At 40.7% G+C, this 27875-nt stretch overlaps 1 protein-coding gene across 4 annotated transcripts; it reads left to right on the top strand.

Moving 5' to 3' along the window:
* Positions 1-57: 57 nt before the first annotated feature.
* Positions 58-27863, top strand: PLSCR5 (phospholipid scramblase family member 5). 4 transcript variants are annotated; one of them, XM_080410475.1, is made up of 8 exons: positions 1960-2075; positions 2718-2869; positions 7368-7410; positions 8239-8459; positions 9446-9607; positions 10664-10825; positions 11798-11876; positions 11963-27863. In XM_080410475.1, exons 1-7 carry the CDS (start codon positions 1961-1963, stop codon positions 11834-11836), a joined length of 894 nt encoding a protein of 297 aa, XP_080266601.1. In that variant the 5' UTR covers position 1960; the 3' UTR covers positions 11837-11876; positions 11963-27863. The 4 variants fall into 4 exon arrangements, with proteins under 4 accessions (XP_080266603.1, XP_080266601.1, XP_080266602.1 ...); XM_080410476.1 differs by having other exon boundaries at positions 13945-27863; XM_080410477.1 differs by lacking the exon at positions 1960-2075 and adding an exon at positions 58-180 and having other exon boundaries at positions 11798-27863.
* Positions 27864-27875: the final 12 nt, after the last annotated feature.

The raw sequence follows: 27875 nt of genomic DNA on the forward strand, positions 1-27875 counted from the left end.
AACATGAGAAAGGCAATACATTTCCTCCAGTTCTTTGTAAGCTGATATGAAGTAGACAGACACCTTCTGAAGTTTTGTGCATGCTGTGCTCTTTTTTTCTTTGCTGCAACAAGAAAAGCCTTTTCTTTTAACCTGGCTTCCTTTGAAGAAGTAACTCAGGAAGCTTCATGGCCTCTCAAGGTAAGTGCATCTATAGTCTGTATTTTTAGATCATGTTTACAGAAAACTAGTCTTGTATGTTTCCAGCAATCAGCAGTCTGATGAAATGAGAGTTTCAGGCTAAAACCACATCAGCCAAAGCACAGTTGTTTTGGCTTCCTTTAATTTTTCAGCGTTCAAGAGGCTCCTAAGGAGACTAAAATCTATACTAGAATGTTATTTGAATAAAATATGTTAGAAGATGTTAGCATTTGCATTCAATCAGAAAATTCAGTGTTTGTATCTTTGTGCCTGAACCTGTCAGTACAGAATGCGTGGGAAGGGCAGGTACTGAGCCAAGGGTACCACTATTTTTGCACACTTCTTTCCTATTCCACTTTGAAAATACCAAGTCTGCAAATGCTTTTCACTTTCAAAACTAGACAGAGTCCCTATAACCAAGTTGGGAAAATAAATATCTGAAGAATAACTGAATTTAATTAATTACCCCTACCTGCATTCATCTTTGTCACATAATGTCTTTCAGCAGCAGTCGGCGGGGTATGCAGGGCTATAGGCAACCATCGCAGCATGCTGATCCAGCCAACCTTCTAAATTCATCTTCTCCATGCTTTCAAACACTTAAACTAAGCAGAAGGACACAAATATGTTTGTTCTTAACATGAACGCAACTCCACAGAGGTCACCCTGTTCTGACGTACAAAGGCAGATGTTGGCCCAGGGAATTGCAGCAATGTCTATGTTTGCCAAATGTTTACCCCTCCTTGTTGCCTCCAAAATACTCCATTCTGCATTTACAGCACTAAAAAGTATACAGCAGCAAGCAGGTTTTACAGCACTGTTGTACTCTTGCAATATACTTTTTAAAAAATTTTGCTTATCTTTGGCCATATAAAAGAGATCTGGTTTTGTATATTTTTAATGCATAGTAGTTAACAGAAGCAGCAAAACAGTAGTGTTGTGTAATATGGTTTTCATAATGAAGAAACTTAATAATATACTTCTTCTAGGAACAAGTAACTACGGATTATGTTTGAACAGAATGCTCACTGTATCATATGGTAACTTTTAAGTTTTCCCATATCACAAATGAAATTGGAAACATCCATAAAAATAGACAAAGTGTCAGAGTAGCTTGGATTGTCATCAATATTTAATGTATTTACTGTTTGATTTTTGTATAGCTTAAAATTTGACAGGTAGAACTGCAATTTGTTGTCTTTTTTTTCTCTTTATTATTCGAGAATAACACTGACGCTCGGCCACTTCATGGCATTTCATGTAACAACAAGAGTTATGGCAGTAACAGAACCCTGTGAGGTAAAATGATGCAGAAGAGCATATAAAATATTTATTACCCAGTTATACATTTTTAAAAGCCAGCTACAAATTCAAAGGGGTTACTTCCTTCTGTGGTCTCAGACTTTGAAAGAAAGCATGGCTGCAAAGACAAATTAAGATCAAAATATGATTAAACGATGAATCAGCCACAGTGAGTTCAAATAATGCTAAAGGATTTCATTTAAACCCACAACAGCAAAAGAGAGCTTCAGACTTAGAGCCAAAATTCCTTGTGGACCTCAAACCCCATCGTGCCTAAGTATTGTCACACATGAGAGAAAAATGATCAGTTTGGGGACTGCTTTACTGCCGACGCGCAGGGGCTCAGCTTAATAAAAGGAGCTGCCGTTTAGATGTGGAGAGCTTCAGCTTGCTCTTTCTTGTTCTGGCAGAGCCAGTGTTACTGAAGGCTGTGGAAAGATGCTTGTAGTAAAACCAGTAGGAGTGTGCTGAGAACCAAATGGCTGAGTTAATTGCTGTGCTGTGGGAGGCTGTGCCTGTGCGTATGAAGGGGTGTGGGCATACAGGTGCCTGTAGCAGTAAATACTCTTGTTATCATCACAGCACTAACCAAGGTAATCATCACTGTGTCCTAAAGGATGTGTTAGCAAATAGCAATACAAATAGTTTAATGGTATCTAATCTTTTCATTGAGATAATAATGAATATTACACTTTAAAAGGCTGCGTAGACTTTGATACCAGGGTGGTAATATCCAGCTTGGGGAACCTGAGATCCCTGCAAAGATTATCTCCAATTAAGAGAAGATATGCATGCCTTCAAGATGCTAGAAAGCATCTTGCCAGAAGCAAGCCCTCAGCAGCTCCGTGTACATTAGCACAGGGAGCAGGACTGAGCAACCTGTGCTGAGGAGCTTGTGGCCACCCTGTGTGTAAGCCCACACCAGATCCAGCCTCGTCACACAGACTCAGTGCTCGCAAGCTGTCAGAGTGGATTAGGTGCCCTCTAAGACCACATCTCCTGGTTTAGCTTCATCTACAGCGATTCCACTTTGCATGCTCTAGGACTGCTTTATAAAGTGAATCAGAATGCTCGAAGTGTAGGACCATCAGGAAGTTTGTTTCAGATCCTCACTCCTGATCTGAACTAAAATGCTGATATAGTCACAGGCAGAATGTAACATTATTGTTCTAGCTTTGACCCAAGCTGTTTGTCTCTGTTAATTTCTGATATATTTTTTTATTCTTTTTCTGCAGAACCTCAGGTACAAACCAACCCAACCTTTAGGGATTACCTCCCTGGTTCTTCTGACTTTTCAGAACAGAATAAGCCCATTGAACCAACAAGTCTCTGGAAGCAACTATCACACACTCATAACTTGCCACCTGGTCTGGAGCACCTGAACCAGGTACTGAATCTTTCCAAATGTTAGAATTGTTCTGTTTTCCTTGTAGACTTCTTTGATACCTTGGGGGTTGGGGTTGTTTGGTGGGGTTTTTTTCTTGAGGGAGGAGCAGGTAGAGATGGAGAAGCCTTTTTGCTGTTTGCCTATTACTATGAGATAAGGAGTGTAGGAATGACAAGCCCTTCCTTAATTGCTGTCATTCATTTTTATAGAAATCCCTTTGTAGTGCATGCAGGTCTCCTTGCACCAAACCCATGGTTCTCTTCCCTTTAAGACTTCTGCTAGGTCATAGCATTGCACCTCTTATTGTCCCCCCAGTTTCCTTCCAGCTTCTTAAGAGCTCACCTTCAGGGATATAGCTATCAAACTCTGGCTGGCCTCAAAAAGACTAAAACAGGGAGTGTGTGAAGGAATTGTCACCTCCTTATAACCCACGCTTTGAAGAACACAAAAGTCATCTGAGCAAACATCTTCTGCCAAGGACAGTGCTCTCCAGGTTAGAGGTAAGGTCCCAGGGAGGCAAGCTCCCAAGGGGACACTTTGTGAGCGTGAGCTTGGGTAGCCACAAACCCACACCAGCCCCTCTGTGCTGCGTCGTGGGGCAGGAAAGCACTAGTGCCCGAGAGAGGGAAACACCTGGAAATGGAAGCAGACAAGTAGGTCACAGGCAGGGGAGGGAAAGATAATGCTAAAGTCCCGTTCCTCCTACTGCTGAACGTGTGGCTGTTCATTGCGCTCAGTGAGACCTCTTGGCTCCTGGAGCTCAGACCAGTGATAGTCTGAAGCTCTGCTCCACAAGTTTCATCTCTTCCTGCATATTTTTACTGGGAGGATCACTCCCTAGTGCTGCTTTGACACTTGCTCCAGTTTGCATTTCACATGTGGCTGGACTCTGCCACTCTTTTATATGCTGAGTGTCATACATGCTGCCTGGTAGCGGCAGGGACAGAATCAGGTCCCTGGTGTATTCAGGTTGCGATTCAGATACACACGCTTCTGCTGTGTTTGTATTTTAGTGGTGCTGGGAAATGTTTATTTCACTCAAGGTCTGTGTTTTAGATATATATTCCTTGTAGTTTTATAGAGAAGCAGAAATTGAATGTATTTTATATTTGGAGCTAAGTTACCTAGATAGTTAATGAAACTGGGACACCCTTCAGAAATAATCTGCCGTGCGGAGTTATGATTTTCATTTCATGGCGCCCATGCGCAAAATGATATGTGTTGTCAATTACATGAGCATTTGCTCACAGACTGTGGGAGCTACATTTTTTAGTCTAAAAGTGATGGTGATAGTAAATGCTTGGCAGGTTACATATTCAGTCTCCTGTATGAACATGAATTATACCTCAGATTTACCCATACAATGTGGGCAAGCAAATTCTATTACTCCATTCTATAGAACCTTTACATCTGACATAAAGACAAAAGAGCAAGCCACTGTCAGAACTATAACTAGAACTCAAGGCCCCATTCATGCTTGTTCTCGGCCCAATAACCATGTGTCTGTGCTGCAGCCCTCACTAATTATTCTCAATTTTCTCCGCAGTCTGAAAGTGGAAAGCATGTGTGCAATGCTGATTATTGGCACATACCCACAGCCAGAGTTTCTGTGCATTGCAGAACATTTTGGTGTGTGATGCTGAAGTCATACCGGCTGTGTGACTAATGAAACAAGCTCATACAGGAGAGATTGGCGCATAAAAGAGATTTGACCAGCAGGGAGAGGGCTGCTGGCAGAATGAATGTGGGATTCACAGCTGCCAGGGTGATCCCTTGGGATTTATCCTGATGGACTAAGAGATTTTCACATAATGAAATTCTCAAATGAAGATGTTTCTAGCAGAACTGGGAATTTTTTATGCTATTGGGAAGACTAGAATACTGTGTATCCTTCTGGTTGTGTGTGTATTGGGGAAAGGTGGGTCCAAGCAGAAACAGGCACAGACAAGTGCTGCTGGAAGGTTGTGGGGGATAGAGAATCTGCTTTAAAACAAGACTGCAGTTGTTTCATCTTTAGACCAAAAAAACCCCACGCTACCAGAGAGGGAACCATGACAGAGTACCTAGAAGACTGAACAGCCTGTGGAAGAGAGAGACATTTAATTTATAGAATTATATTACCCAAGGAAAGATTATATAGAAAGCAATTGTGAATAAATACAGGATAACAAATAGAAATGAGGTTCTGGGATTATCTCCAGCAGGAGTGGGGAAGATAGCTGGATAGATTTGAGGAAGCTGAATATATTTCTTAATAAGTCCGTGATGTGTTTGACTTTGAAACAAGAATCCAAATTTAGTGAATCTCAGAGATCCCTACAGTCTTATTCTAAACAGCAACTCAAGAGCACAGCATATAGTGTTGGATGAGAGGAAAAGAAAATATCTGTCCTGTATGTTAAGGCCAGAGAGTAACATTTCACTTCACAAATACAGACCTGGAGTCAATCAGCCTGCGGAGCTCTTTGCTCAGCTGTTCAAGGTGCACCAGAGAAGGGCAAAAAGCTGCTGCCTTGGCAAATAGATACCATGCTTTCTATAACTATCACAGAAGTGACACTCCTTAAACAATTTCCTACAAAGAAAAGCTACCCAAACCTCATTATTATCTTCCAGATCACAGCCATAGTTTGAGGAATTGTCCAGCATCCATCACAAAAAATCAAAGGAACCTTTTCCCACAGTAGGAATAGACAGATAAGACTTTGGAGAAGAATTTTCCAAGTAGCTCAACAGCATGTTGTGCCACTGTTCAGGCTTAACCAATTTTGTAAAAAGCTTCTTAGTTTAGACTTGGTTAGACTGATCAGATGTAAATGTAATGCCCACAAAACTGAATCCTGAGAATTAGCTGTGTATAAGGAAGTTTCACATATCTGAACTCAAGAGAATTCAGGCCCCTGTGAACCAAAGGGCTTTAGATGTTTTCAAATACAAATGCAGAATTCCCTTAATCCACAAGCACCGCAATAAATGATGCATCAGAAGAGCTGCCTTGCAGAAACCAGTGAAAGGCAAAACCAGCCTAACAAGTGGTGCTGCCGCCGTGTTGTCTCAACATTGGTTCTACATTGTTCTCAATAAGCCAATACACAGACCAAAATCACTCAAAACTTTTAACAGTTCAGGCTCATTAATTTTCTTTTCCCTGTGAAGGTCTATGTGGGGCAAAGAAATCCGTATAAAAATAAATACTAAAATATTAAAATAGCCCTGCCACCTTTAACTTCTTTATTCTTTTTTTTATCAGCAGAGCACTTCCCATGAGCTCCAAGAGTTCACATCTCTCATGAAACTTAAACACAAACAGCAAAGATGCTTGGGAGAAAATTTTAAGTCCAAATATTTTTTATTATTTCAGTTAGTGGCACGCATATTTCAGAGATTAATGAAAGGGATAAAGAAGTTCCTTTTTTTGACCAGTTTTTCTTTGCAGACTGAACTAGCTGCAGGAGATGACTAAAACTGACAAATGCCTGCAACAGTTTAAATATGTAGCAGGCAAGATTTATCAATTGTAGAATGTACAGACGCTGGAGAGCTATGACATGCCGGTGTCAGAAGGTTGCTGTGCGCTTTCTGTCTGCAGCTGTGAGTAATAGTAAAATCCCGTTCCAAGAATTTGCCCATTAGGAATTTAAGGAAAAGAGATTAGCAAAGCCTAAACTATCACATAAAACAGGCATAAAAAGTCACATTAAACTGAAAGGTAGACTGAAACTACGCCTTGCTGGTTTTATAATACTAATGGCTGTTCTCTAAGAAGAATAATGTTAGAAGGGTGATAAGCACAGCAAAGCTGCGTATCACGGCAAACAGTTTTTCTCCTGCATTTGTAACCAGCTCACAGGGGAAGACAGTTTCAGCCAGCCAAGGGTTTCTCTGAGGAGCTGTTGTTTTGCTCCTTCTGGCACCCTGGCGTGGCCGTTTGCCAGACTGAGGGTGCAGAAATGGTGCCTGATATCAGAGTGTTAAAGCCCGTGTGCCGTCGTTGGCATCGCTCGATTGCCTTGCTGGGCTGCTCTAGTGGGGCCCTTTTGGATGTGCCTGCAGCACCTTTTGAGCTTGAGCTCAAACTCACTCACTTCTGTACTAGCACGGTGCCCAATGCTGACCTTAGCTTTGGGGTAAGGGGCTTCCGCGCTGCCAGGGCCGAGAGAGAGGAACGGGAGTGAGAAGTGGGTCCTGCTTCTCACAGACATCTTTCCATTGCTGTTGTCTTCTCATTCCTGCTGTGAAGATTATTTTTCTTCAAATGTGTGGGTGAATTACATGACTACAGCACTCAATGTCACACTCTTCTGTCATCATTTCAGAGAGATGTCTAAAGTGTGACTTGAGATAGCCCTCAGGCACCCGGTTTGTGCACCTCTGGAAGGAAAGCAATCCTAACAACAGTGACATGAGCAATAAAAACAGACAGGTGATCACTGGCAGCCCCAAACCTTTCCAGCACCTACCATCTTGTGTTTTTTGTTTTTGTTTTTTTTTTAAACAGCTGGACCAGATAATTATTCATCAGCAAGTGGACCTTCTTGAAGGTATAGTGCAATCCTTGTCGCTCTTTAACTGTGCTGGTACACAGATGTCTCCAAAAGGCTTCCAAGTCTTGCCCACAGCTCGCTGAAGTCATTGGGAAGCCTGCACATCAGGGCTGTGGTGTGGAGTTAGTGTGGTGAAAGCTTGCTCTTTTATGCCTGTTCTGCAGCAAATCAATGAGGAGAGAAATTCCAGGGAGCAATCTCTATACCACTCCTAAATTATCTCCCTGACACCTTCCTCTCAAAGTTATTGAAGTTTAACCATCTCTCCAATCCTTTGAAAACTTTATTGTCATTTTATTTAACAATAGCTATCATGCTACAAGAAACAAAGGAAATAAAGACAGGAAGGCTGGAAGACACAAAACAAAGTGTAAGAGTTTCTGTTTACATAGTTCTCAGAATTTCAATGTACTGAACAAGTATTAAGTTCTGAAAGTAAACACCTTTTTATTATATTTCTCCCATTCAACAAGTTTTGGGCCTGACTCTTGGATGCCTCACTGGGTGAAAGTTTTGTCACTGAAGTGCAACAGACTCATACTGTTATTTTTCACAGATGACAAAAAAGCCCAAACCAAACTCAGGGTCTGGATTCTGGTTTGTGATACACATTTTGTTGCACAGCAAATTAAAGTTGTTGAACTAAACATTCCTCCAAAATACAGACCTGACATTATTATATCCTTAAAATTGTATGGTTTTAGTGTCATTATTTCAAAACGATTTTTTAAACAGTCTCTGTTCCATATATTCTATATAAATATCATATATATGTTTATATTAACATTATACTGAGATTATGTTCTACTTGTTTTGCTTTATTAGCCATACTTGGCACAAAGACTTCCAGCAAATACGAGATAAAAAACCAGCTGGGACAAAGAGTTTACTTTGCAGTAGAAGAAAATGATTGCTTTGATCGTAACTTGTGTTCGCCTATAAGGTCTTTCACCATACGGATTGCTGATAACGCCGGCCGAGAAGTGATTACAGTGAACAGACCCTTGAGATGCAACAGCTGCTGGTTCCCCTGCTTCCTGCAAGAGGTGAGTGAATCCTAATTGCCTTTTGTCCAAGCACCTCGCTGTATGTGCACAGCATTAATGAAGCCTCCTGCAGCCTCTGCAAGGATGGCAGGAAGGAATGCACACCCTCCGTTCAGCCTGGGGGACCGCATGGAGGTTTTTGTTTAGATGTAGCTATAGGTACACAATGCCCTCTGAGTTACGTTCCCAGCACGCCTCCTCCCTTTTGTGGGACCTTACTTTCCTGACATCCTAAATAAAGTTTTGGCGTCTGATGATACAGCTGCCTCCCCAGCCAGGTAACCCCCCAGAACACTGCCTGCCCTGACAGACCACATCTGCTGGTGCCACGGATGGAAGCCACCCCCTGTACTCCCGGCGGGTGAAGGATGGCCGTTAGTGCCTGTGGGTATGACTAGGAAGCAGCTCTTCGAGGAGGCTGGTGCTTTGCACCATGGCTCTACCTCTTCAAGGCCATACATCTCTGGGAAATTGTAGAACTTGGAAAGAAGCTGCTTTGAGTGAAAAATGCAGATCCTGTAGAGTATCAGATCTTTTCTCCTTATTTTTCACTCTCCTTTGTTCACATGTCTGTCTTGTTTTATAAAAATGTTTTATAGGTTAACTCACCTGCCTACCTTCTCAGTACTGCATCAGGATTTAAAAGAAAATAAGAAGGTCCTTTGGTAGCACAGCTACTGTATAAAAAGACTTATAGGATACTCGCTGATTACAATAGCAAAAACTTTCACAGCGTATGGCTTTTATCATACCTTATATGTAAGATGTTAGCTTCTGGTGCAGCTTTGGAGCTTTATATCATCCACTGTATTTAAAAACACCATTAGAGAACCCTGTAATATCCATTTCAGAGTCTGATAAAATTATATATAGTTATATTCTATAAATAAATATTTTTTCTTTATATAAACAATAAATTATTACGGACAAATACACTAACATAAAATCACTTTGTAAGATTTTTTTTGTTTTCCTTTGTTTGCTAGTTAGAAGTTCAGTCCCCACCAGGTACAATAGCTGGCTATGTTGTACAGAACTGGGACCCTTTCCTGCCAAAGTTCACTATACAGAATGAAAGTAAAGAAGATGTACTAAAAATAATCGGCCCATATGCAACTTGTGGCTGTTTTGAAGATGTTGACTTTGAGGTATGTTTCTTATGAGTGTTAAGAATTTTGAAGTTTTAGTCATTCAAATACATTTCTTACTCAAAAATCCTGTTATTCTACCCTTAAATATATTATGTATGTTGCTATAATTATGGAACAGAAGTACAACAATATGCATTGGAGTTCCTGACTTGTACACCCAGATTCCTACAGATGTTTTCTGGACAGGAATGACAATTCCTTCAAGGAAATAAACCTGTCACTAAGTGAAGTCCTGGTCCTCTGCAACCCATGAGCACTCAACTGTTCATTTTGATAGGCTCAGGGTTTCCTCCCACGTGCGTTCATTGTTACCTGACACCTAGTCCCGTGGAGCCTGTGGCATCAAATCTGTTCCCTTCATTAATCTCAGACTGAGAACCATGGGCAGGATTATGGTCCAATATGTTTACATCCATTTGACAACATTCATCAGGAGATAAATAATTCTGAGGAGCAATTAAGATATTTAAGAGATGAGAGGGAGAATGTGAGATGCTCGAAGAAACCCTGGACAGAGTTTTCTGATGTGAACAAAGCACTTTGACTTAGTTAAGGAGTCATAAAAGAGCTTCTGTGTTGATTAACTCATTAGCCAAATCAGAAGACTTTAGTGGGTACTGTCCGAAATTTCAGTACATTGTGAGAAACATGCAGATGGCTGCATAACTGAGAATATAGCTGTCAGTGGTAGGGGACAGTGGTCCACAGCAATGGTACTGATGAGACTTGGAGCATACAGAAACACAAGACAGGGGGGGAAAAAATCATTGTGAAAGAAGAGCAAAAGTGATACAGACTTTCACAATTGCTTTCCTTTACTTTTCTGTCAGCTCTAAAGATGCTGATGTTTCCAAACTTGAGATCCTTTCTTGTGTGCCACTCCTAAAGGCAAATCTGACACTAATAGAACATCTCAATGATAGGAATAAAAGAAGAACATGACAGCTATAGCATACTCGGAGTCAGAGTGCAGTCGTTAATTCTGTGGCGATACAATCAGTGTGTACTTCATTTATTTATGTTTAGTTTTATTCCTTTTTTTTATTTGTGCAGGTAAAAGCTCTGAACGAGATGTCAACAATTGGCAAAATTTCCAAGTACTGGTCTGGATTTGTAAACAATGTCTTTACCAACACTGCCAACTTTGGGATCCAGTTCCCTGTAGATCTTGATGTGAGAATCAAGGCAGTAATGATTGGTGCTTGTTTCCTCATTGTAAGTATGCAAAACCAAGAGGTAGACCTATAGAGGTGGGTAGACTAGGACCAAAGGTGCCTTTGCCATCAGCTGTGATCCCACAAAGGCCTAAAGTGCAGTGGCAAGTCAAACCCACTACCTAAAAGATAAGTTAACTGAAACACTTCTAATTTTTATAGCTGCTTTTGTTTTTTTTCTTATTTTCTGAGCTTCTTTCGGTTCCTGAATTTCTGTTTATTAAATCATTTGAACTACATGTGGAATAGTATTTAATATTTTGCATGGCAGGATCAAATGCCAACATACATGTCAAACCTACCAAACTCCCCCAAATTCCTTATCTGTTGTGTCTGAATGGGTGTATGAACCCGAACAAAAGTTATGTCATTTCTAATAATAATGTCAAACTGTGAGGGCCACTTCAATAGCTCTGTTGATCCTTGAATGGAAGACCTGACCTTCAGGTCATATGAAATTTCCTACAAAAAATTCCCTTGTTAAAATAAACATAAGATAAGAACGATATGAAAGGGAGGATACTCACCGCTGGGGGTAAGGATGAAGTAAGGATCCGTATTTTCTAGAATTACAAATTGGTATTTGCTGTGTACCTCCTTTGCCAACACTACTGTGTTAATATTAACACACAAAGGTTTCAAAAGCATCTGTGATACTTACATCAGAGAATATAAATTTACATTATAAATATATATATAAAATAAATAAATTTAAATTATTCACTGGAGAGTGTTTGCTTTAAAATAATTAGAAATTCAGAAATTTTGCTTTTATTAGGCTAGAAATGTAACTTTCATGACACTTAAAATTTTCGGATTGTCCCCTCCAAAGCTCCTGTTTCTCAGTGGCAGAGTGATAGAGAACGATTGACTGATCTAATTACTTTATGTAGTAAAACCCTGCAAGTAAGACTTTACAGTAATTGTTGAGGTTTTGTACCTTCCAAATCATTCACAGTTTGTTTATTTGTAGGACTTAATGTTCTTTGAAAACTCTTTGGATGGATTATAACAAGATGACAGATACAATAAAATATGCATAATGTGTTTCAGTAAGTAAAAATGAACATAAATTGATCTTCTTGCTTTGAAGACTTATACATTAGATACTTTCTAATTCTTTTTCATTTTCTTCCAGAAATCCCTTGAGCTTTGGACATGATTTTGAACTGCACAAATCCTTGTTCCTTATAGGAAAAGATAGGGAGCTAATGATGATATTTATTAAAATATGTCTCACGTAAATAATAATTTGGCACTTACATTTTATATGCATTGTAGCTAAACACACACTTCTCACACAGAGCACTGTTGCTTTGGAACAGTGCTATTCTCTTCTTTCTCTTTTGATGTTCCTGCATGGGAAATCATGAAAGATTAGATGAAGGCTTGCAGCATCACTGATGAAAGTCTATGTTTAGAGAAGCCTTTGATGTTTTGCAAGTGCTGGTACCAGTTACTAACCACATGAGGGTGTGTACTGGGGGTTTTGCTTTTTCATAATTTTAGAAGTAATTCTCTGATTTGTTATTTAATTAATGGCAACAAACTGACATTGAAAGCAACAAATATAAAGACATTACCGAATGGGAAGTTCAAGATGTTATCTGTTTGAGTGAGTTGAAAGAAGGGAAGTTATGTTTTCTAGTAAATTAATTTTACGGTAAAGATTTGTTTAACGAGTGGCAGCCAGAAGTTAGGCTTCCAGCGCTAGGCTGGGGAATGTAAGCTCTGTTCAGGAGATCTGCCTTCCACAATTTTTACTGAAGGCAGGCCATCAGGTTTGAGAGATGGTCCTCTATGTGCTAGAGGTGCCCAAATCACTTCACTTTGAACTCTCCAGTGCTAAGAATCCTTACTGCCATCCACTCAAGGCTTCCCTTAACAGGTTCGTTCCTCTTTATAATACCTGGTGGTTGATCACTTCTCATTCAGACTTGTCTGAGGCCACCCTAGGACAGAATTACTCTTTTCCTCTGGCAAGTGCAGGTATTTTCTATGACAGGACTGTGCAACAGGAGCTGTTTCTATTTCAGACAGCAGTTTTACATGGCTGTTCATTCCTGCAGTCACACCTCATCCTACTATTCCCAAACCTTCCCACCACGAGGCTTTTACTAATACAAGCTGCCTTTGTAGGAACTTCCATGCTATACATACAAGACATAAACAGAAAAAAAATTGTTGCGAAATATTTGCTGTATGAACTTGCTTGTGCCTCTCTTAAAAACTCTAATGGGTCCTCCAAGACGTAAACCAGTACTATACAATAGTGGTGGTAAAAACAGATGCTATCATAGTCGACGGTCAAGTTCCCAAGGAAAACAACTCACGAATTGCTGGGAATGCTGGAATATTTTTTTAGCATGAACTAGTAATTCAATTCTTGCAAACAACCAACACATCAACGGAAAGGAGAGGAGATAATGAATAATTCATTAAAATGAAAAAGAGCTAAATTTATCAGGTGATTAATTCTCAACAAATATTTAGACTAATTTTAAATTAATGTTCATGGATATGAATTCAAACACGGTGAAGTCAGGAAGTCGCAACTAATGTTCCCATAGTGAAATTAACTCAGGAATGCTTATAGATTTAAACAGTATGTTTTAGATTATATACCACACTTAGGTATTTATACAGATTTACATATGTCTTGAAAATAATTGTGGTTAACAAGCTCTGACAATCATCATTATCTGTTAACCCTTTCATTGCTGGCTCTCGCTGTGATTCTTAGCAGTGCAATCAGACTGCAATCTGCAGAAGTTATGCACCCAGAGGGAACGGCTGCTGTCACCCTTCCCTCTCACAGGAGAAGCACCCTGTGAGCTCCGCGGGCGAGAAGCTCCCTCCTGTGGAAATTTATAGTTCTGCAGAAGAGCACAGCCCGCGCCGGCCTGCAGTTCTCACTGCTCCCGCACTGGTCTCACTGTATTAAATTCAGTCCATTCACTCCTAATGCACTCTGATGCAGACTGAGAAAAAGAGCCAGATTTTTATATTAATTTTTATCTTTAAATCCCTTCGCCGCCTTAGGCAGAAGTGACTATTATTGTAGGCAATAGTCTTGGGTCTCGTGCAAAACCATGTTCTTGCGCTGGTGTGTGTCCCCAGCCAGCCGGCTCAGCGCAGTGCCTGGTGAGGTCAGCAGGCTCCCTGGCTATCCGCCGCTTCCCTCTGCAATCTCCAGCCTTCTTATGACCCTTAGCAAGTCAAAGATATCTTTGAAGTAAATGCATCCAACCACCATTAAAGTCATTACCAAACAGGGTCTTATTTACCTGCAGGGCTAAACTTGGCTGTGCGTGTCCACATATATACCTTGTAGGTAAGCAATACACACATATATTTTTGTATGTATTGCAACCGGATGGTAGTACTGTATTTCTTGCACTTAGTGACCTTGTTGTTGTTTTTTGTGTTAGTACAGCTTTTTGAAGTGTAATGCTTGCATATGTGTATAAGTATGTTGGAACGCCTCCATTCATACCCAGAGGCAGCTTCTGGGACATGCAGGAACAGGTTCAGTCCCTGGATAAAACAGCACTGGGGCTGGGGTAGCTCTTGCCAGCTAGAACTTCCTCAGCGGCCTGCTTGACCTTGGTCCCACCCTTCAGTATCCTGGTAGGAACTCAGTGGCCATGTCAGCGCTTTTTCAGCTGGAAGCTCCTTCGTCTAAACCACAGCTGCCATGTGCGGGCAGGTTTTCATCCTCAGTAAAGACGACGGACTTCTGTGTGGTATTACTGAAGAAAAACTAAGGTATACTAGGATTTTTAAAAGCTGCAGCTCTAACTAGTAATTCCTTCTTATTAATAGCAATGTGTTTCACATTATGGGAGCTACGTAGGCTCTTTACAGATCTCACCTTTCACGGTTTCTCCGTGCATTGGGACTGGCTTTCCAAAGGAGAATTCAGTATTTTCCAAAAGGCGGACAGGTACTGTCTAAAGCCGATTTATGTCCTGAAAGTCCTCTAGAAAAAACATGATTATTCTCATGAAACAGAAATTTTACTTAATACAGCCAAGTAAATAGTTTCACACTTGATCACTAGCAAAACTGTAAATCCGTGTAGTACCTAATCCTTGTGTTCAGTAGATGGCAGCAGCAGTTCGTTATTACAGTATTTAGCTTTCCACAGATCGCAAGCTGTACCCAGGGTACTGACTGAAGATCAACACACCTTTAACCTCCAATTGATTTCTCCCCTTAACTGAAGGATTTTGTTTTCTTTCTGTGATATTAAACCTTTGTCACATGATTCTGGGTTATCTTTATTGCCTGCAATTTACAACTGAATTATTGGTAACTGGTATTTTACGAGATCTGCAAGGTGCATAGGCAGAATCCAGTCTATCACAAAGTGAGCTTTTCTGGTGAGCCCAGATCCTATTTTCTGCACCTGGAGAATTTCTTCAGCTTCCACAGGTGGACAGAGGAGATGCTCCAGCCCCAGGACATTCCCCACCTTCTGCAGAAACAGAAAGGGCTAGTCTGAAAGAGATTGCTTTGCGATGGAGTGCCTAGAAACAGGGAAGGTTTCTATGGGTAGATTGCTTTGCCCCCATGTCATGTCATCACAGCCCATTACTATGTGCTGTCCTGGGGCAGAGGGATGGAAACCCCCTGAGCGCCAAAACCCAGATGACACCAGTACCTGGGAAGGAGCTGGTCTGTCCATGGGAAGATCAGCCACTTTTTGTGAGAGAGTGACAACACAGCATCTCTGTAAGTTCAGAGATTTTTTGTTTATCTAATAATTCAGTGGGTGCAAAAGTAATTATTTTCATGGACTCTAGTGTATGTATTGAAAAATCTCTTTTTGTTTCAGTTGAGTTATTTGTTTTAGGGTTAGACAAACCTGGAAATGATCCACAATAAACATTTTCTAATGGAGTTGCCTAAGTGGCACCTGTTGGGGTGGGTGGAGGGGGAAGTAAGCAATTTCCTCCTCCTGACTCCCTTAGTTGTATTGTCTTTTCGATTAGAATGGTATGTTCTATGTTGGAATGATATATACTAGTTTAATTCAAGGATCAACTTTAGGTTTTCAAATGTGCTTTTTTCTTCCCTAAAAATGGCTCTTACGGTGCAAAAAAGACTTTAGTTCCTAAGGGAAAAATACCACGTATCCTGTGAAAGAACATTTGTTTGTGTTTTTTGTTGATTTTTTTTTTTTCTGGAATCCTAGATGTTTTTCTAAACTCCATCTTTCCTAGGAATAACTTCCTTAATGGCAAATCATTATTGAAGTACTCTGTTAGCAGCTGTCATGAGACAGCAGTTTATTCATGATTTATCAGCATTTTACTACTTCACTCCTCCGAAATGAAGTTTAAAAAACAATTTTAAAGAGACTAATACCTACTTTTTGGAGCAAGACAGCCTTGGCCAGATACAACTTTCTGCTTTCTTTCCACAGCTGTTAGTATTATGCTTATAAAACCACAGTAATCTTTTACAAAAGAAAGGTCAGAAGGACAGAGACTGATAGGTGCCCAGTGACTGTGCCTCCAAAGCGCGTTCATTTCTTTATCCCAAATGACAGTGAATTCCTGCCACTGTGAAAAGGAGACCTGCAGGTGACCTCACATAGTTGTGATCTCCTAGATTGCCATTGAAAATTCATCTCAGTTCACAATCAGTCTGAAGAATTAGACCTCTCTTTGCAAAAACCATACAGAGACTTCTCACCATTGTTCTTGCTTTCATTTTCTTCTGGCAAAGGCTAAACATAGTTATTACGTCGTTGCTGTAGGGCTCGGAGTCCTGACCTCATTTGCCTCAATACCGCACAGATCTACTTGAAAGCTACAGGTTTCATATGAAACCTTCTGTGTGGATGTACACAGGACTGTTCAATCCAAGGAACCTTGAGTCTCACCGGTTATCGAAAAGGCACACAGAGAAGTTCTGTTGTTGGTGGCTGTTTGCAGTGTGGAGCCCTGGGGCTGGCTACGAAGCCGTGCAGTGCCGGTACTTGCACAGCGGGTTTGTCAGTCTTGGTTTTGAAATAAATGTACTGTATTGCACAGATTAAATTTATCCCTTCCATTTAATATCCTCATTCATGATGAATAAATAAGTGAGGCAATCTTATATAAACCCAAGTTCAGTGTTTTCACAGGTTGCAGGTTCAGTTCTATGTATTTCTTATTACATGGGCTCTGGCACAGAATAGGTCCTGAAATCTGGATAATGGCAAGCAGATAAGCGTGGAGAGTGCTTGAATGCTTTAAGCTAAGTGAGCACTTTGCATGCTCTTATTTCTAAAGAACCCAGCACCTTGCAGGTTTAATCCTCTAATAACTATGTAATAAAAAATGTTGACAAAAGCTCCTGAGCTCTCACATAAAATCTGAATTGAGAAGAAAGTCCCCACTTACTTGAGTGACCTCATTAATTCCGATGCTTGTTTATCTAAAGAAGGAGTACTTTCCAGTAACGGTTGACAGATCAGGCTCAGCATTCCATGAAGTAAAATAGCACTATGGAAAAACAAAAGGCAGGACCAGGTGCAGTGAGCCATGAGGCAGCACCGAGAGAGACTCACAGCCATCCTTGGGCTGGGGCATCCCCTCCTCCATCGCCAAATGGAAATTTTCACTTTGGGTGCATGATGCTGTAAAATAGGGAGTTGCACACCGCACATTTTCTGTTTTTAAGTTTCTATAGGCCAGTCATAGTTTGTCTAATAATGCTTTTATTCTGGCAGCTGGGTGAGTATTGAAGGCAAAATCTTCCTGCAAGTCATTTCAACAGGACTTGCTAGCTCGACATGTTTTTCCACTTTAAGATATTAATTTGAAGCACTTATTTTGCTCTGGGCCAACTACATCAGGTAAGTGCCCTATTTACATTACGGATGTTTTGCATTTAAAAAACCCTCAAACACAAACCCAACAAAACTGCAAAAACCCCACAAGTTTCTGTTGCAGGCATTGCTCTACAGAGAAATTCCTGTTTCTATCTAGAAATGATCCTGGATTATTTTTTTTCTTGCCCCTCCCTCCCCACCTCCAGATGAGGACATTTAGAGAAAGAAAATCTCACAGTGCGTGTCAAGTGTTGCTTCCTAAGTCTTTTCTTAGTTGTTAATGGACTGCTTGCAGAAGCATGGTGAATTTTTGGGCAAGGCTAATGACTGCATTAGTTCGCTATCCCTGTGTTTTTTCTAGACCCTTGAAGAATTACGTTTTGCTATCAGAAATCATTTTGGGCAGCTTTTATGATAATTCCCCTACATACCAAGCAAGACTGAAATAAGAAATACAGCCTGGGACCAAAATAAAGACCACTACTAGAAATACCTTGCATGCTTCATACTTTTCTAGAATTCAAATGAAAGTTTTGAGCATTTTTTTCTAATTGCTTCCGGGTTTCATGAAGAACCCAAAGTGTCAAAAAACTATTTTATTTAAAAAAGAAAAATCCTATTTGCTTTGCAAATCCAGTGGATATATTTTTGCTATCATATAGAGTAGTTTGCTGAGTGCTATAGCATAGGAGTAAAAAAGATTATTTTTCAATTATTTATTCACTTTAGATTCTTTCCTATCTCTAGTTCCATAGTTGTAGATGAAGGCTCAGAGCACCTGAGCACTGAGAGCCACAAATGATGCTTCCTGCAGCCTTCAGCATTGCCTAACACCAGGGCAGCAACACTGCACCTGGAACTGTAAGTTCCCCTTGAAAATAAGACTAGGGTTAGACAAGTCCTTTCTGTTTGCAATTCAAGGGAATTTTTTACATGTCAGCGTTCAAATCAAGAGCTAGACGTGCGTTTTAAACTCCTTAGAATTTGGAACAATTCTGATTTGATAAACTTGATTCTGAAGTGTTTTCACTTGAGCCTGCCATACCTCAGTAACATCACTCTAACGCTCTGAAAATGCTCTGAAAATGCAACAGCTCAGATAAAATCAAGTTCAGTGGAAGTTAACAATTTAGTAAATAAGTGAATTCAATAGTTCCCTATCAGGAGCTGTTTTATCTCTGCCTTTATTGCTGCAGACTGTCGAAGGCCTGATATAACATGGTGTCATCTAATACAAGCTTGCAGAAAAGTGAAACCCCGAGAAGAATTAGTGGTGTACAATGTATTCTGTCCTTGACACAGGGTTGTGGCTATTGTCCCAGCAAAGTCAATACAGTCCCACAGTTTGATTCCTTTCCTTTCCTAATGGAGCCTAATAGAAAAATAAAGACATTTTTAGTTTTCAGTGATCTGCAAGATGTGTCATTATTGATGCCCTGCATCCACTTGGACGCCCATATCATATTCATCATTGTGGTGACGTACGGAATTAAACTCTATAACTCGAAAGTTATAAAGTAGGTATGTTTATTGCGCGCAGATGCACGGGGGATCACTCCACCACAAGCGTGCATGCCCGAAGTGATGATCCATCTCACATTTATACAATAAAACAAATGAATGTGCAATTAACGCCTATACATATTCGTTACCTAAACCCGCTTACTCTGGCTTCCTATGTTAATAAGCTTATCAGTCCTTTGCCTGGAATGTGGTGGTCTTGCAGGTTTGTAGGTGATTCGTGTCCCAGTGACCATCTGATCTTCTCCAGCAAGGAGACTTAGAGCTCCCTCTAGATAACATTGGAATGTCTCTCATCCTTTTCTCATCCTTTTTATAAATAGCCCCTTTGTTAGAGGAAGAAGAGTAGGTGTCTCCTCAAAGCTGTGTGCCTATGTGACCAGACACCGCACCCATGACCAGTCACCATACCCACATTCCTTGAGCAGGCATATACAATCACAATTGCTGTCCATTGTCCCTATTTCACGCTATTTCTTCATATCAGTGGTACCGGACCAATGTTATTAAAGACACAGGCCATGTGAAGTGGTGCTGTGCTTGCCACTGAGGATAGCCTGAATGGGTGCATTTGCTTCTGGCTTTGCTGAATAACTGCAAGCAGCCAGGAGGAAATAATATGCAAGTTTCAGAGCAATAAGGTAAGGACAAGAGGCATAAAAGCCAAGGAGGACTGTAAAGTGCTGTGTAAACAGACTGGGTGTGCCTTTTGGAAAGGCTTTGTTCAGCAAAAGCAGAGAAACACCTACTGATGTGCTGATGTCCAATGTACCAGGAAGTGTGACACCTAAATACAGCGTGTGTGCATCATCCACAAAAACTTCCGTAAGCTAAAACTGCTTTTAGCTGCAGTGGTTGGAACCGGTGGGAATAGGCATTTCATCCTGATTTTTATTTTTTTTCCAAACAGAAAAACTTACCTCCTCTACTGCGTATATGAGTATGGCTTCCATATGCACACCGGCTGGGAGCGCATTATCACGGAGCGGTGTGGTTAATAGGGCTGGGGCAGGGGTGGGTGGGAAAGCGTACGTGTCACCTGACTTCGGAATCATCTGTTTGTATAAGCAGTCTCATAAAATTACTTATCTCAATTCTTTCAGTCTTTTGCTCAATCCTGTCTTGGCAGTGGTAGGTTTAAAACTTTTCAGGGCACACGGTGTTTTAGCTGAACTGTCACCACCCTGGGTAAGGCCGTTGGCCTGATATCAGGGAAAGGTGGAATGATTGTGGAGCTTGGGAAGAGGAGGAGTCTGACTGAGATGATTCCCTGCAAAATCACAGGGTAACTTGAGCTGAAGGAAAAAGCAAGTGTCATGGGAACAAAATGAGCAGGGGGCAGAGAAGGACACATGGAGAATAAAAAATTTTCTATCAGAAATAAATGGATGCTTTCAACTAACTGTGAAGTCTAATATGATCTTTACAAATGTGTGCTCAGTGGAAATGATAGATCTTCATTACAAAATAAACATCTGCTCAGTGAAGTCATGGTTACCCAATGCACTGCTGATCTGTTCAAGCTATAATGTTCTCTTATTTTATGTTTGAGGAATATCAGTGGTAGAAGATGATTAAGAAGGAAAAATGTTTTAAGGAAATCTGCAGAGAAGCAAAATGCATCATGCAGCATTGATGTGCTTGGCACCATATATATTTATCACTACAAATATGTGTTAGAGTTCTTGGTGAACTTTGTACTCTAAATCACTTAACTTTAAAAAACTCCTAAAATAGAAGCCTTTCCTGATGGAGATATATCATAGCAGTAGTAGTAAATCAAATGAATAACCTGTACTAAAGAGATCAGACTTGTCTCTTTTCCACACTGTCCTGGAAATTAGATTTTGTAAATAGCTTTGTTCAGTCTGTTGTTTATAAAGCAGCAGCATCTTAGCTGCAAACTTTGTTGACATAGAATGCTTTAGAGTTCCAATGCTACAGTGAAGCATTAAAACCACAGGGCTTCATGCAAAGCCCGATCAATAAAGGTTAGGCTTTGGATCAGGTCATTATTGTCAGATGAGACCAGAGTAGTTGTACGCAGCTCTACCAGCAAGTATTTTGTATTATTAACTTGGAGGAAATAACTAGTAAATGGTGTAAAACATTTGTCCTAGTTCTAAAGCTATAGAAAATACTGGTTAATGCTAATACAGATCCACTTAGGCAGAAATTATATGCTTTGAAATTCCGGGAAGGATCATTGAAAGAGAACCATATAGAATAATTGTAAATAATAGAGTAAAAAAGGCTTTTACCTCAATTTTGGAGATCTGCCTAAAGAGCATATTGGTTCCAGAAACCTGCAGAGCCTACCTGCATAGACTTGTAGGCTAACTCATCCCGTCCAGCTGGCAGAAGCTGCAAGTCCAGAGGATTGGACCTCCCATCTCCAGCGGGAGAGAGTGGCCATTTCCCAGGACTGTGCACTAAACCTCCCCCCGCAGCATCGTGTGTCTCAGCAGGGCGGGCTCCCTGTGTGTGGTGTCCTCCAGCAGCACACTGCAAACCTGCTGCAGCTGGAAGAGACATCACAGACTTCGGCCAGGATCTCCCACCAGGACCCGTCCTTGCGCAGGCAGGGCGAATGTATCTTGCTTTCCCCTTTTCAGCAGTGAGAGGTGGTTAGGGGGGAGGAGAGGGCATCTCCTCCATCAGTAGCAACAGCAGCTCAATTATGTTAAACAATTGTATCAAAGATTGGATGGCAAATACAATTTGTAATACTATATGATATCGCAACCAGGGAGAAATGTCTCCTGGGCTCTAACAAATGGGGCAAACTTGATTTGAGAAGTGATAGGACTAAATGTGAACCTCCTGGAAGCTATGCTCAGGATTTCTAAGGAACGGTCCTGGCCTGAGTGTGAGGTCACTGCTTTGATGAGCAATTTCTTCATGTGTAATTACTCCACTTCCCAGGTAATCAGTACGAGATAAAGAGTTTATTGCACCTGACCTTGATGGCTAGGTCTTAATAGTGAATAGGGTTTATGTCTGACGTAAATTATCTGTTTGCCTTTCTCTTATGTTTTCTCCTCCCCCAATCCCCCAGCTTTCTGTGTGAGAAGCAGTTCATGGTGCTGGGTTTCCTTGACCTATAAATTCCCCTCATAAATTCTTGCAGATCTAGTGGCTTCCACCTTTACAACATCTTATCTTCCTAATTAGTAAAAGCCTCAGTGTCTCCAGTATATTTTTATCAGACAAGACTGTTGCGAAACACATTAACTTGCACTTCATTTGTTTTAATAACATCATCTCCTCAACTTGGTTATGTGTTCAGGTATTGCACTACTCGTCCTCAGGTTGATAAAAGAAGTGCCAATGTATATCACTGCCTAATCAAACCCAGCCTCATTTACAGCTGCTTCTTTATCAGGGGCTCCCTGACAAGCCTAGGGTGCTTATTCAAGAATAGGAAAATTAAAAGGTGTTATTGTTTCATAAAGCTGAATTGAAACACAATGCTAGTATCCAAAAGATTAAAATACTATAAACAAAAGCAGATATGAGGGTGGGTACTGTTGGATATTCTTCTCTGTGCTGGAAGAGAGGTGAGGCTCCGGAGGACGGGCAAAGGGTGTGGAGGGGACTGCACCCCTCGAGCCAAAGCTACCCCAGGCACCACGGCAATGGGCTGCTGCTTACCCATTTTATTTTGTGTGCTTTTTAAAAAGGGAGATGTCAGTTCAAGGCCTCGGGTGTCCTAACATAACCACTTCATGTGATTCCAGTTTTGCAGCAGCCAGCGAGGTCAGCTCCGGAGGAGATGGGGCAGTGGGTCCCTCCCACACACATTCCTCCCTCGTGAGGAAATGGGCTGGATGGGGGGAGCGTTCAAGGGCTATTAACACTTCATGCCGATCCATGATCTAATGTTGTCTGCAACAGTGCTTAAATGAAAGAACTTGGCTTTACACAAACAAACTTAAAAACCTCTCAAACACAAACAAAAACCCCACACAAACACCTCCAGCCCCCCTAACCACAGGCAGCTCTAAGCAGCCTGGAAATCCAGAGTGCCAGCTTCAACAGGCAGAGCTGGACATCTGCAGGATGGGCCGTTTGGAACTGGCCCAGGTTGCTTTCCTAGTGTATTGTATTAATTATGCTTTTTTAGGAGAAAAATCATACCTAGGAGAACGTTGCTTGTAAAAATCTATTTGCAGTGTCAGTATCCCTTTAGCAGAAAACAGGATTTACACAAGCTGCATTTTAAACTCTTGGTATCACAGTTAATCCTAAATGCTGTAAACTGTAATGGCCTATTCCTTTATGTCGAGTTGTTCTTTTTTCCCCTGTATCCCGCTTTCTCACTCTAAAGCAGCTTATGCTGGTTCATGTGCGGTGCTGACATTCAAAAACTTGTGTGACTGGCAGCAGTAAAACTTTATTTAGCCTCCTTCTCAGCCTAAGAAAGAAATTGGTTTGGCACAAAACCATTTAGTAGCAAAATCAAATGGTTGTATTGTTTCTATTGTTGTTTAGTTGTTGTTTTCCTCTTTCCTTCAAGTATCTTGAAGAAAGACCGATGATGATGGCTGACAGTTCCCTGCAGCAATTGCTTTCCCTGTTTAAATGATTATCACAATTATTAGTGACAGCCTGAGAGGACACGTTGCTGGTCAGTATATATGAAAATATAAGGACTGCTGCTTTATAGGGTTTGGAACTCCTGACTGTACAATCCTGCTATCTGGATGCTGAATTAACAAAGTTATTATAATACTAAAACTGTTTTCAGCCAGTTTCCCAAAGGAGAACTTAAAACTCATTTGTTAGACTGCAGCTTGATGACTGACTTGACTTTGTTAAATGAAATCAAATACACTAACAGTCCTGTTACCACAGTTACAAATCTTTAATACAGAGATAAGGTGTTAGCTGCCTCTTCTGGTTTCGTGAATACATTTTTTATTATCTTAGTGAAGGCCTAATTATCAAACCGAAAAGAGAGCTACACTGGGACTCAGGAGATGTCAGGTGCCTGTCAGCTGTTAGCGTGATAGAATCCATTTGCCCCAGTTCCACATCAAAGAAATAATAATAATAGTAATTTATCTAATTCTAAAAATGTTTGGATTTAAACTGTCTTTTACTGCACATACATCATGTCTGACACACTGGGGATGGTCTGATATTAGACTCATTATGTTTCAGCAAATTGTGAATTTTGCCTATTGGAACATTTCATTATTTGTCTATCTGCTTTCAAAACCACTACTAGTTTGGATACAACAAGGAGTATAAATAAATAAAAAAAAATATCGATTCTGGGTATGATTCCTAAAATGTGAATGACTGGGGGTGTGGTTAGCTTTTTAAAACCCAAACTCTTGAGTTTTAAGTATTGTGAAAATCATATCGGGCAATTATCACTGTAGTGAGATTTTAAAAGTGCATTTTTGTGTGACTTTAAATTGAGTGGTCTTTGCAAGTAAAGCCTGTGCAGTGCAGAGCTGTGAATACTGTGGTCTCTGGAACAGTCAGGACCTACCGTTCTGCTTGTAATCACCAAAATGCTTCCAGTATTTGATACCCATTTTCACTTTTGCCCCGTCATCCATACAGGATCATACTGACTCCAATTTACTCCATTCTGCCTTATCCTGGCACCAGTTCCCACGCAGAGGGTTGGAAGGATTTCACAACGTTGATGCCCAAGTCCTGCTTGGCAGGTCCTAAATCTTAAGTCAGAAAACAAAGGTCCTGGACTTGGTCAGTACCTTCTGCCCCCTGCACATGCAGTTTGAGTGACGCCAGCCTGTCAGGGCTGTGCACAAGTGAGGGATGGGGAACAGCAGAAAAAAAACCAGTGTACCCCCTACGTGTTGCTGCTGCCAGTGCAGCTCAGGAACCTTTCCTGGCCTGCCATGAGGAAGGGGGTATCATCTTTATCCCTGTTCCCCCTCCTCCCCTCCCCCTTCCCCCTCCCCCCTCCCTTCTTTTCTGTTCACTTGTTTCCTGGCAGCACCCTCAATTTTGTGCCTCACACCTCACATCCTCTGTCCTTTCTGTATTGAAGACAACCACAACTACTCACAGCTAACCTTTCTCTGCATCTACTAAGGCTGCGAGGGCTGCTTGCTGTTCTGGGTTTTGCTTTCCAGATCACGAACACTGAAAAAGTGAGTTTGTGTCTTCTGTGGGATTATGTCCACAGGCACAAAAGACCAACCTGCTGGTAATCACTGTTATCTCCTGTGGCATGCAAATATTGCCCTTCTTGAGGTTAAGCGCAGTTGTGCACAGTTTGAGCTGCATAAAGGCCATGAGTGAATTTCTTCCCATGTTCCATCACACAGGCTGTACTGCCTGAGCACTAAGGGAAAAGGAGCTGCTCAGGTGATGTTAGGAAGGAAGATGAAAGCTGCTTTGGCCATCAGGATGCCATCCAGCAAATCAGGTTACTGGAGGCCTCTGTGTCAGAAGCTGGTGGAAGAACTGGTCCCATTTCTGGTGCTGGGTACCATAGGATCCCATCTGGCACAGATAAGGTGCCAGAGTCAGGGGCATCAGAAGCCAGTGTGGTAGAAAGTAATCTCAATATGCAGACTGTAAACAACATACTTAGAGAATGGACTCAAAAATCTACAAATAGTGTTTCTTTTCAGGTAAACATGCTTAAACCTAAAAGAATAAATCGCTAGAAGCATGGTCCCTTTCTCGCTTCTTTTGAAGCAGTCCAACAATGTTTAAGGGGTTCCCTTGTGGCATTGATTAAATCTGCTCACTGGAGAAAATAAAAAGGTATTGAGCATTTCAACCCACTTATCTAACAGAATAACACTGGCTGCCAGTCATAACACCAGCGATCCTAGCTGGATAAGAAAAGAAGTGGAGCATTATTTGATATGGCAAAGACTGAGAATTTACTTTGCATTGTGTGAATCATGGTATCCTTTTTTCTGCCACCACAGGTGAATAGATTTTTCTTACTGATAAATGCCTGAAAGGAAGAGGAAAAGATATGCTGCTATCTCTCTTCTCTTTGATAAGATGAAGATATTCTCATCTAAAAAACAACATTATTCCCTATGTCAAAAAGTCATAGTTGGGCAATAATATCTAAATTTCTGTGTGTAAGACTGAACTGAGCTAAGTATAACTATGTTACATTCCTGTTAACAAGAAAAGGCAGTATGAAATTGCCACCATGTATTTCTAATTTCCCAACTATGTCAAAATAATTCTATACCTATTTCTTAAAAAATATTTAAAACCCATTTTTTGGTGTCTGATATTAATCCTCTTAATGGACTCAATGCAGGTATGTGGAAAAATGCTAGTCAGCTTTAGATTAGATTCTTATATACCTGAGGAAACAGCAAAACAAAATCCCCAAATCCTGATCATATCTGGTGTCTAGATGAAATTCAGTGCAGGGCTAGAATAACAGGTTTTTTTGTTTATGGAAAATTGAATATTGAAATAGAGACCTTATTTTGGGAGTTAGATGAGAAAGGCTACAGGGTATGTAAAGCTACAAAATGACCCACACTTACTAATTTCTCTTTTATTTATTAAGGGTTCAAGTTTAATTCCAAGGCTTGGTATTCATGCATACACAAATTAACGTTATCAGATTTCTCTGGTTTAGATTATGTAGAGCTTATTTTGCAGAGACTCCAGTATGGACTACATTGTCCTAGTTTTGGCTGTGATGGAGTTAATTTTTTTCTCAGTATCTATTACAGAGCTCTGATTTGGATTTAGTATTAAAATAATGTTGATAACACACTGATGTTTTAGTTGTTAAGTAATGCTTACTCTAAATGAAGGACTTTTCAAGTTTCTCATGCGCTGCCAGTGAGGAGGTGCACAAGAAGCCAGGAGGGAGCAGAGCCAGGACAGCTGACCTGAACTAGCCAGGGGGATATTCCATACCATGGAGTGGCACGCTCAGTGTATAAAGCTGGGGGAAGAAGGAAGGAGGGGACATTCAAAGTGATGACATTTGTCTTCATGAGTAACCGTTACGTGTGATGGAGCCCTGCTTCCCTGGCGATGGCTGAACACCTGCCTGCCCATGGGAAGCAGTGAATGAATTCCTTGGTTTGCTTTGCTTGGGTGCGTGACTTTTACTTTACCAATTAAACTGGCTTTATCTCGATCCATGATTTTTCCCACTTCTACTCTCCTGATTCTCTCCCCCATCCCACCGTGGGGGAGTGAGCGAGTAGCTGGGTGGGGATTAGTTGCTGGCTGAGGTCAAACCACGACATACATAAACGTATAGAAAAGGATGCAGAAGGTGGTTAGTTCACCAACACTGCTAACCAGGACATGAGCCAAGCGGCTCAAGTGCTTTGTTTTCTGAACAATTCAGTATTCATTTGTTCTTTTTCCTGTAACTATGAAGCCCGCATGAAAGTATTTTTTCCCCGATAAGCAAGATAAAATTGTTTCAGATATGATTTATTTCCCTTTCAAGGCGGACATACAGCTTGTAGTTATCACCTGTATGTAATCAGGTATTCTGTGGCTAAAAATAATAATAATAAAAAAATCTAAAATAAATTTTAAAAAAGGAATAAACATTATATTCTAAGTTTTGAGATGGAAATGGTAAATATCATAAGGAGAAAAGTAATTAATCTTTAGAAATGTTGTGTGTTTTACCTTCAGATACACAATGTCCTTTCTGTTCTTCCGCTCTGCCAGAGGAAACAAAGGCCCTGAAAGTGAAATTATCAGT

This window comes from Falco punctatus, assembly GCF_963210335.1.
Source record: "Falco punctatus genome assembly, chromosome: 13".
In the NCBI taxonomy this organism is placed as follows: domain Eukaryota; kingdom Metazoa; phylum Chordata; class Aves; order Falconiformes; family Falconidae; genus Falco; species Falco punctatus.

Bases quoted from the DNA above. Each gene is read 5' to 3' on its own strand.
- PLSCR5 (XM_080410474.1), top strand. From the start codon at position 1,961: ATGGCTGAGTTAATTGCTGTGCTGTGGGAGGCTGTGCCTGTGCGTATG. The intron at 2,870-7,367 runs GTACTGAATCTT...TTTTTTAAACAG, and splicing joins GTCTGGAGCACCTGAACCAG to CTGGACCAGATAATTATTCA. The intron at 8,460-9,445 runs GTGAGTGAATCC...TTTGTTTGCTAG, and splicing joins TCCCCTGCTTCCTGCAAGAG to TTAGAAGTTCAGTCCCCACC.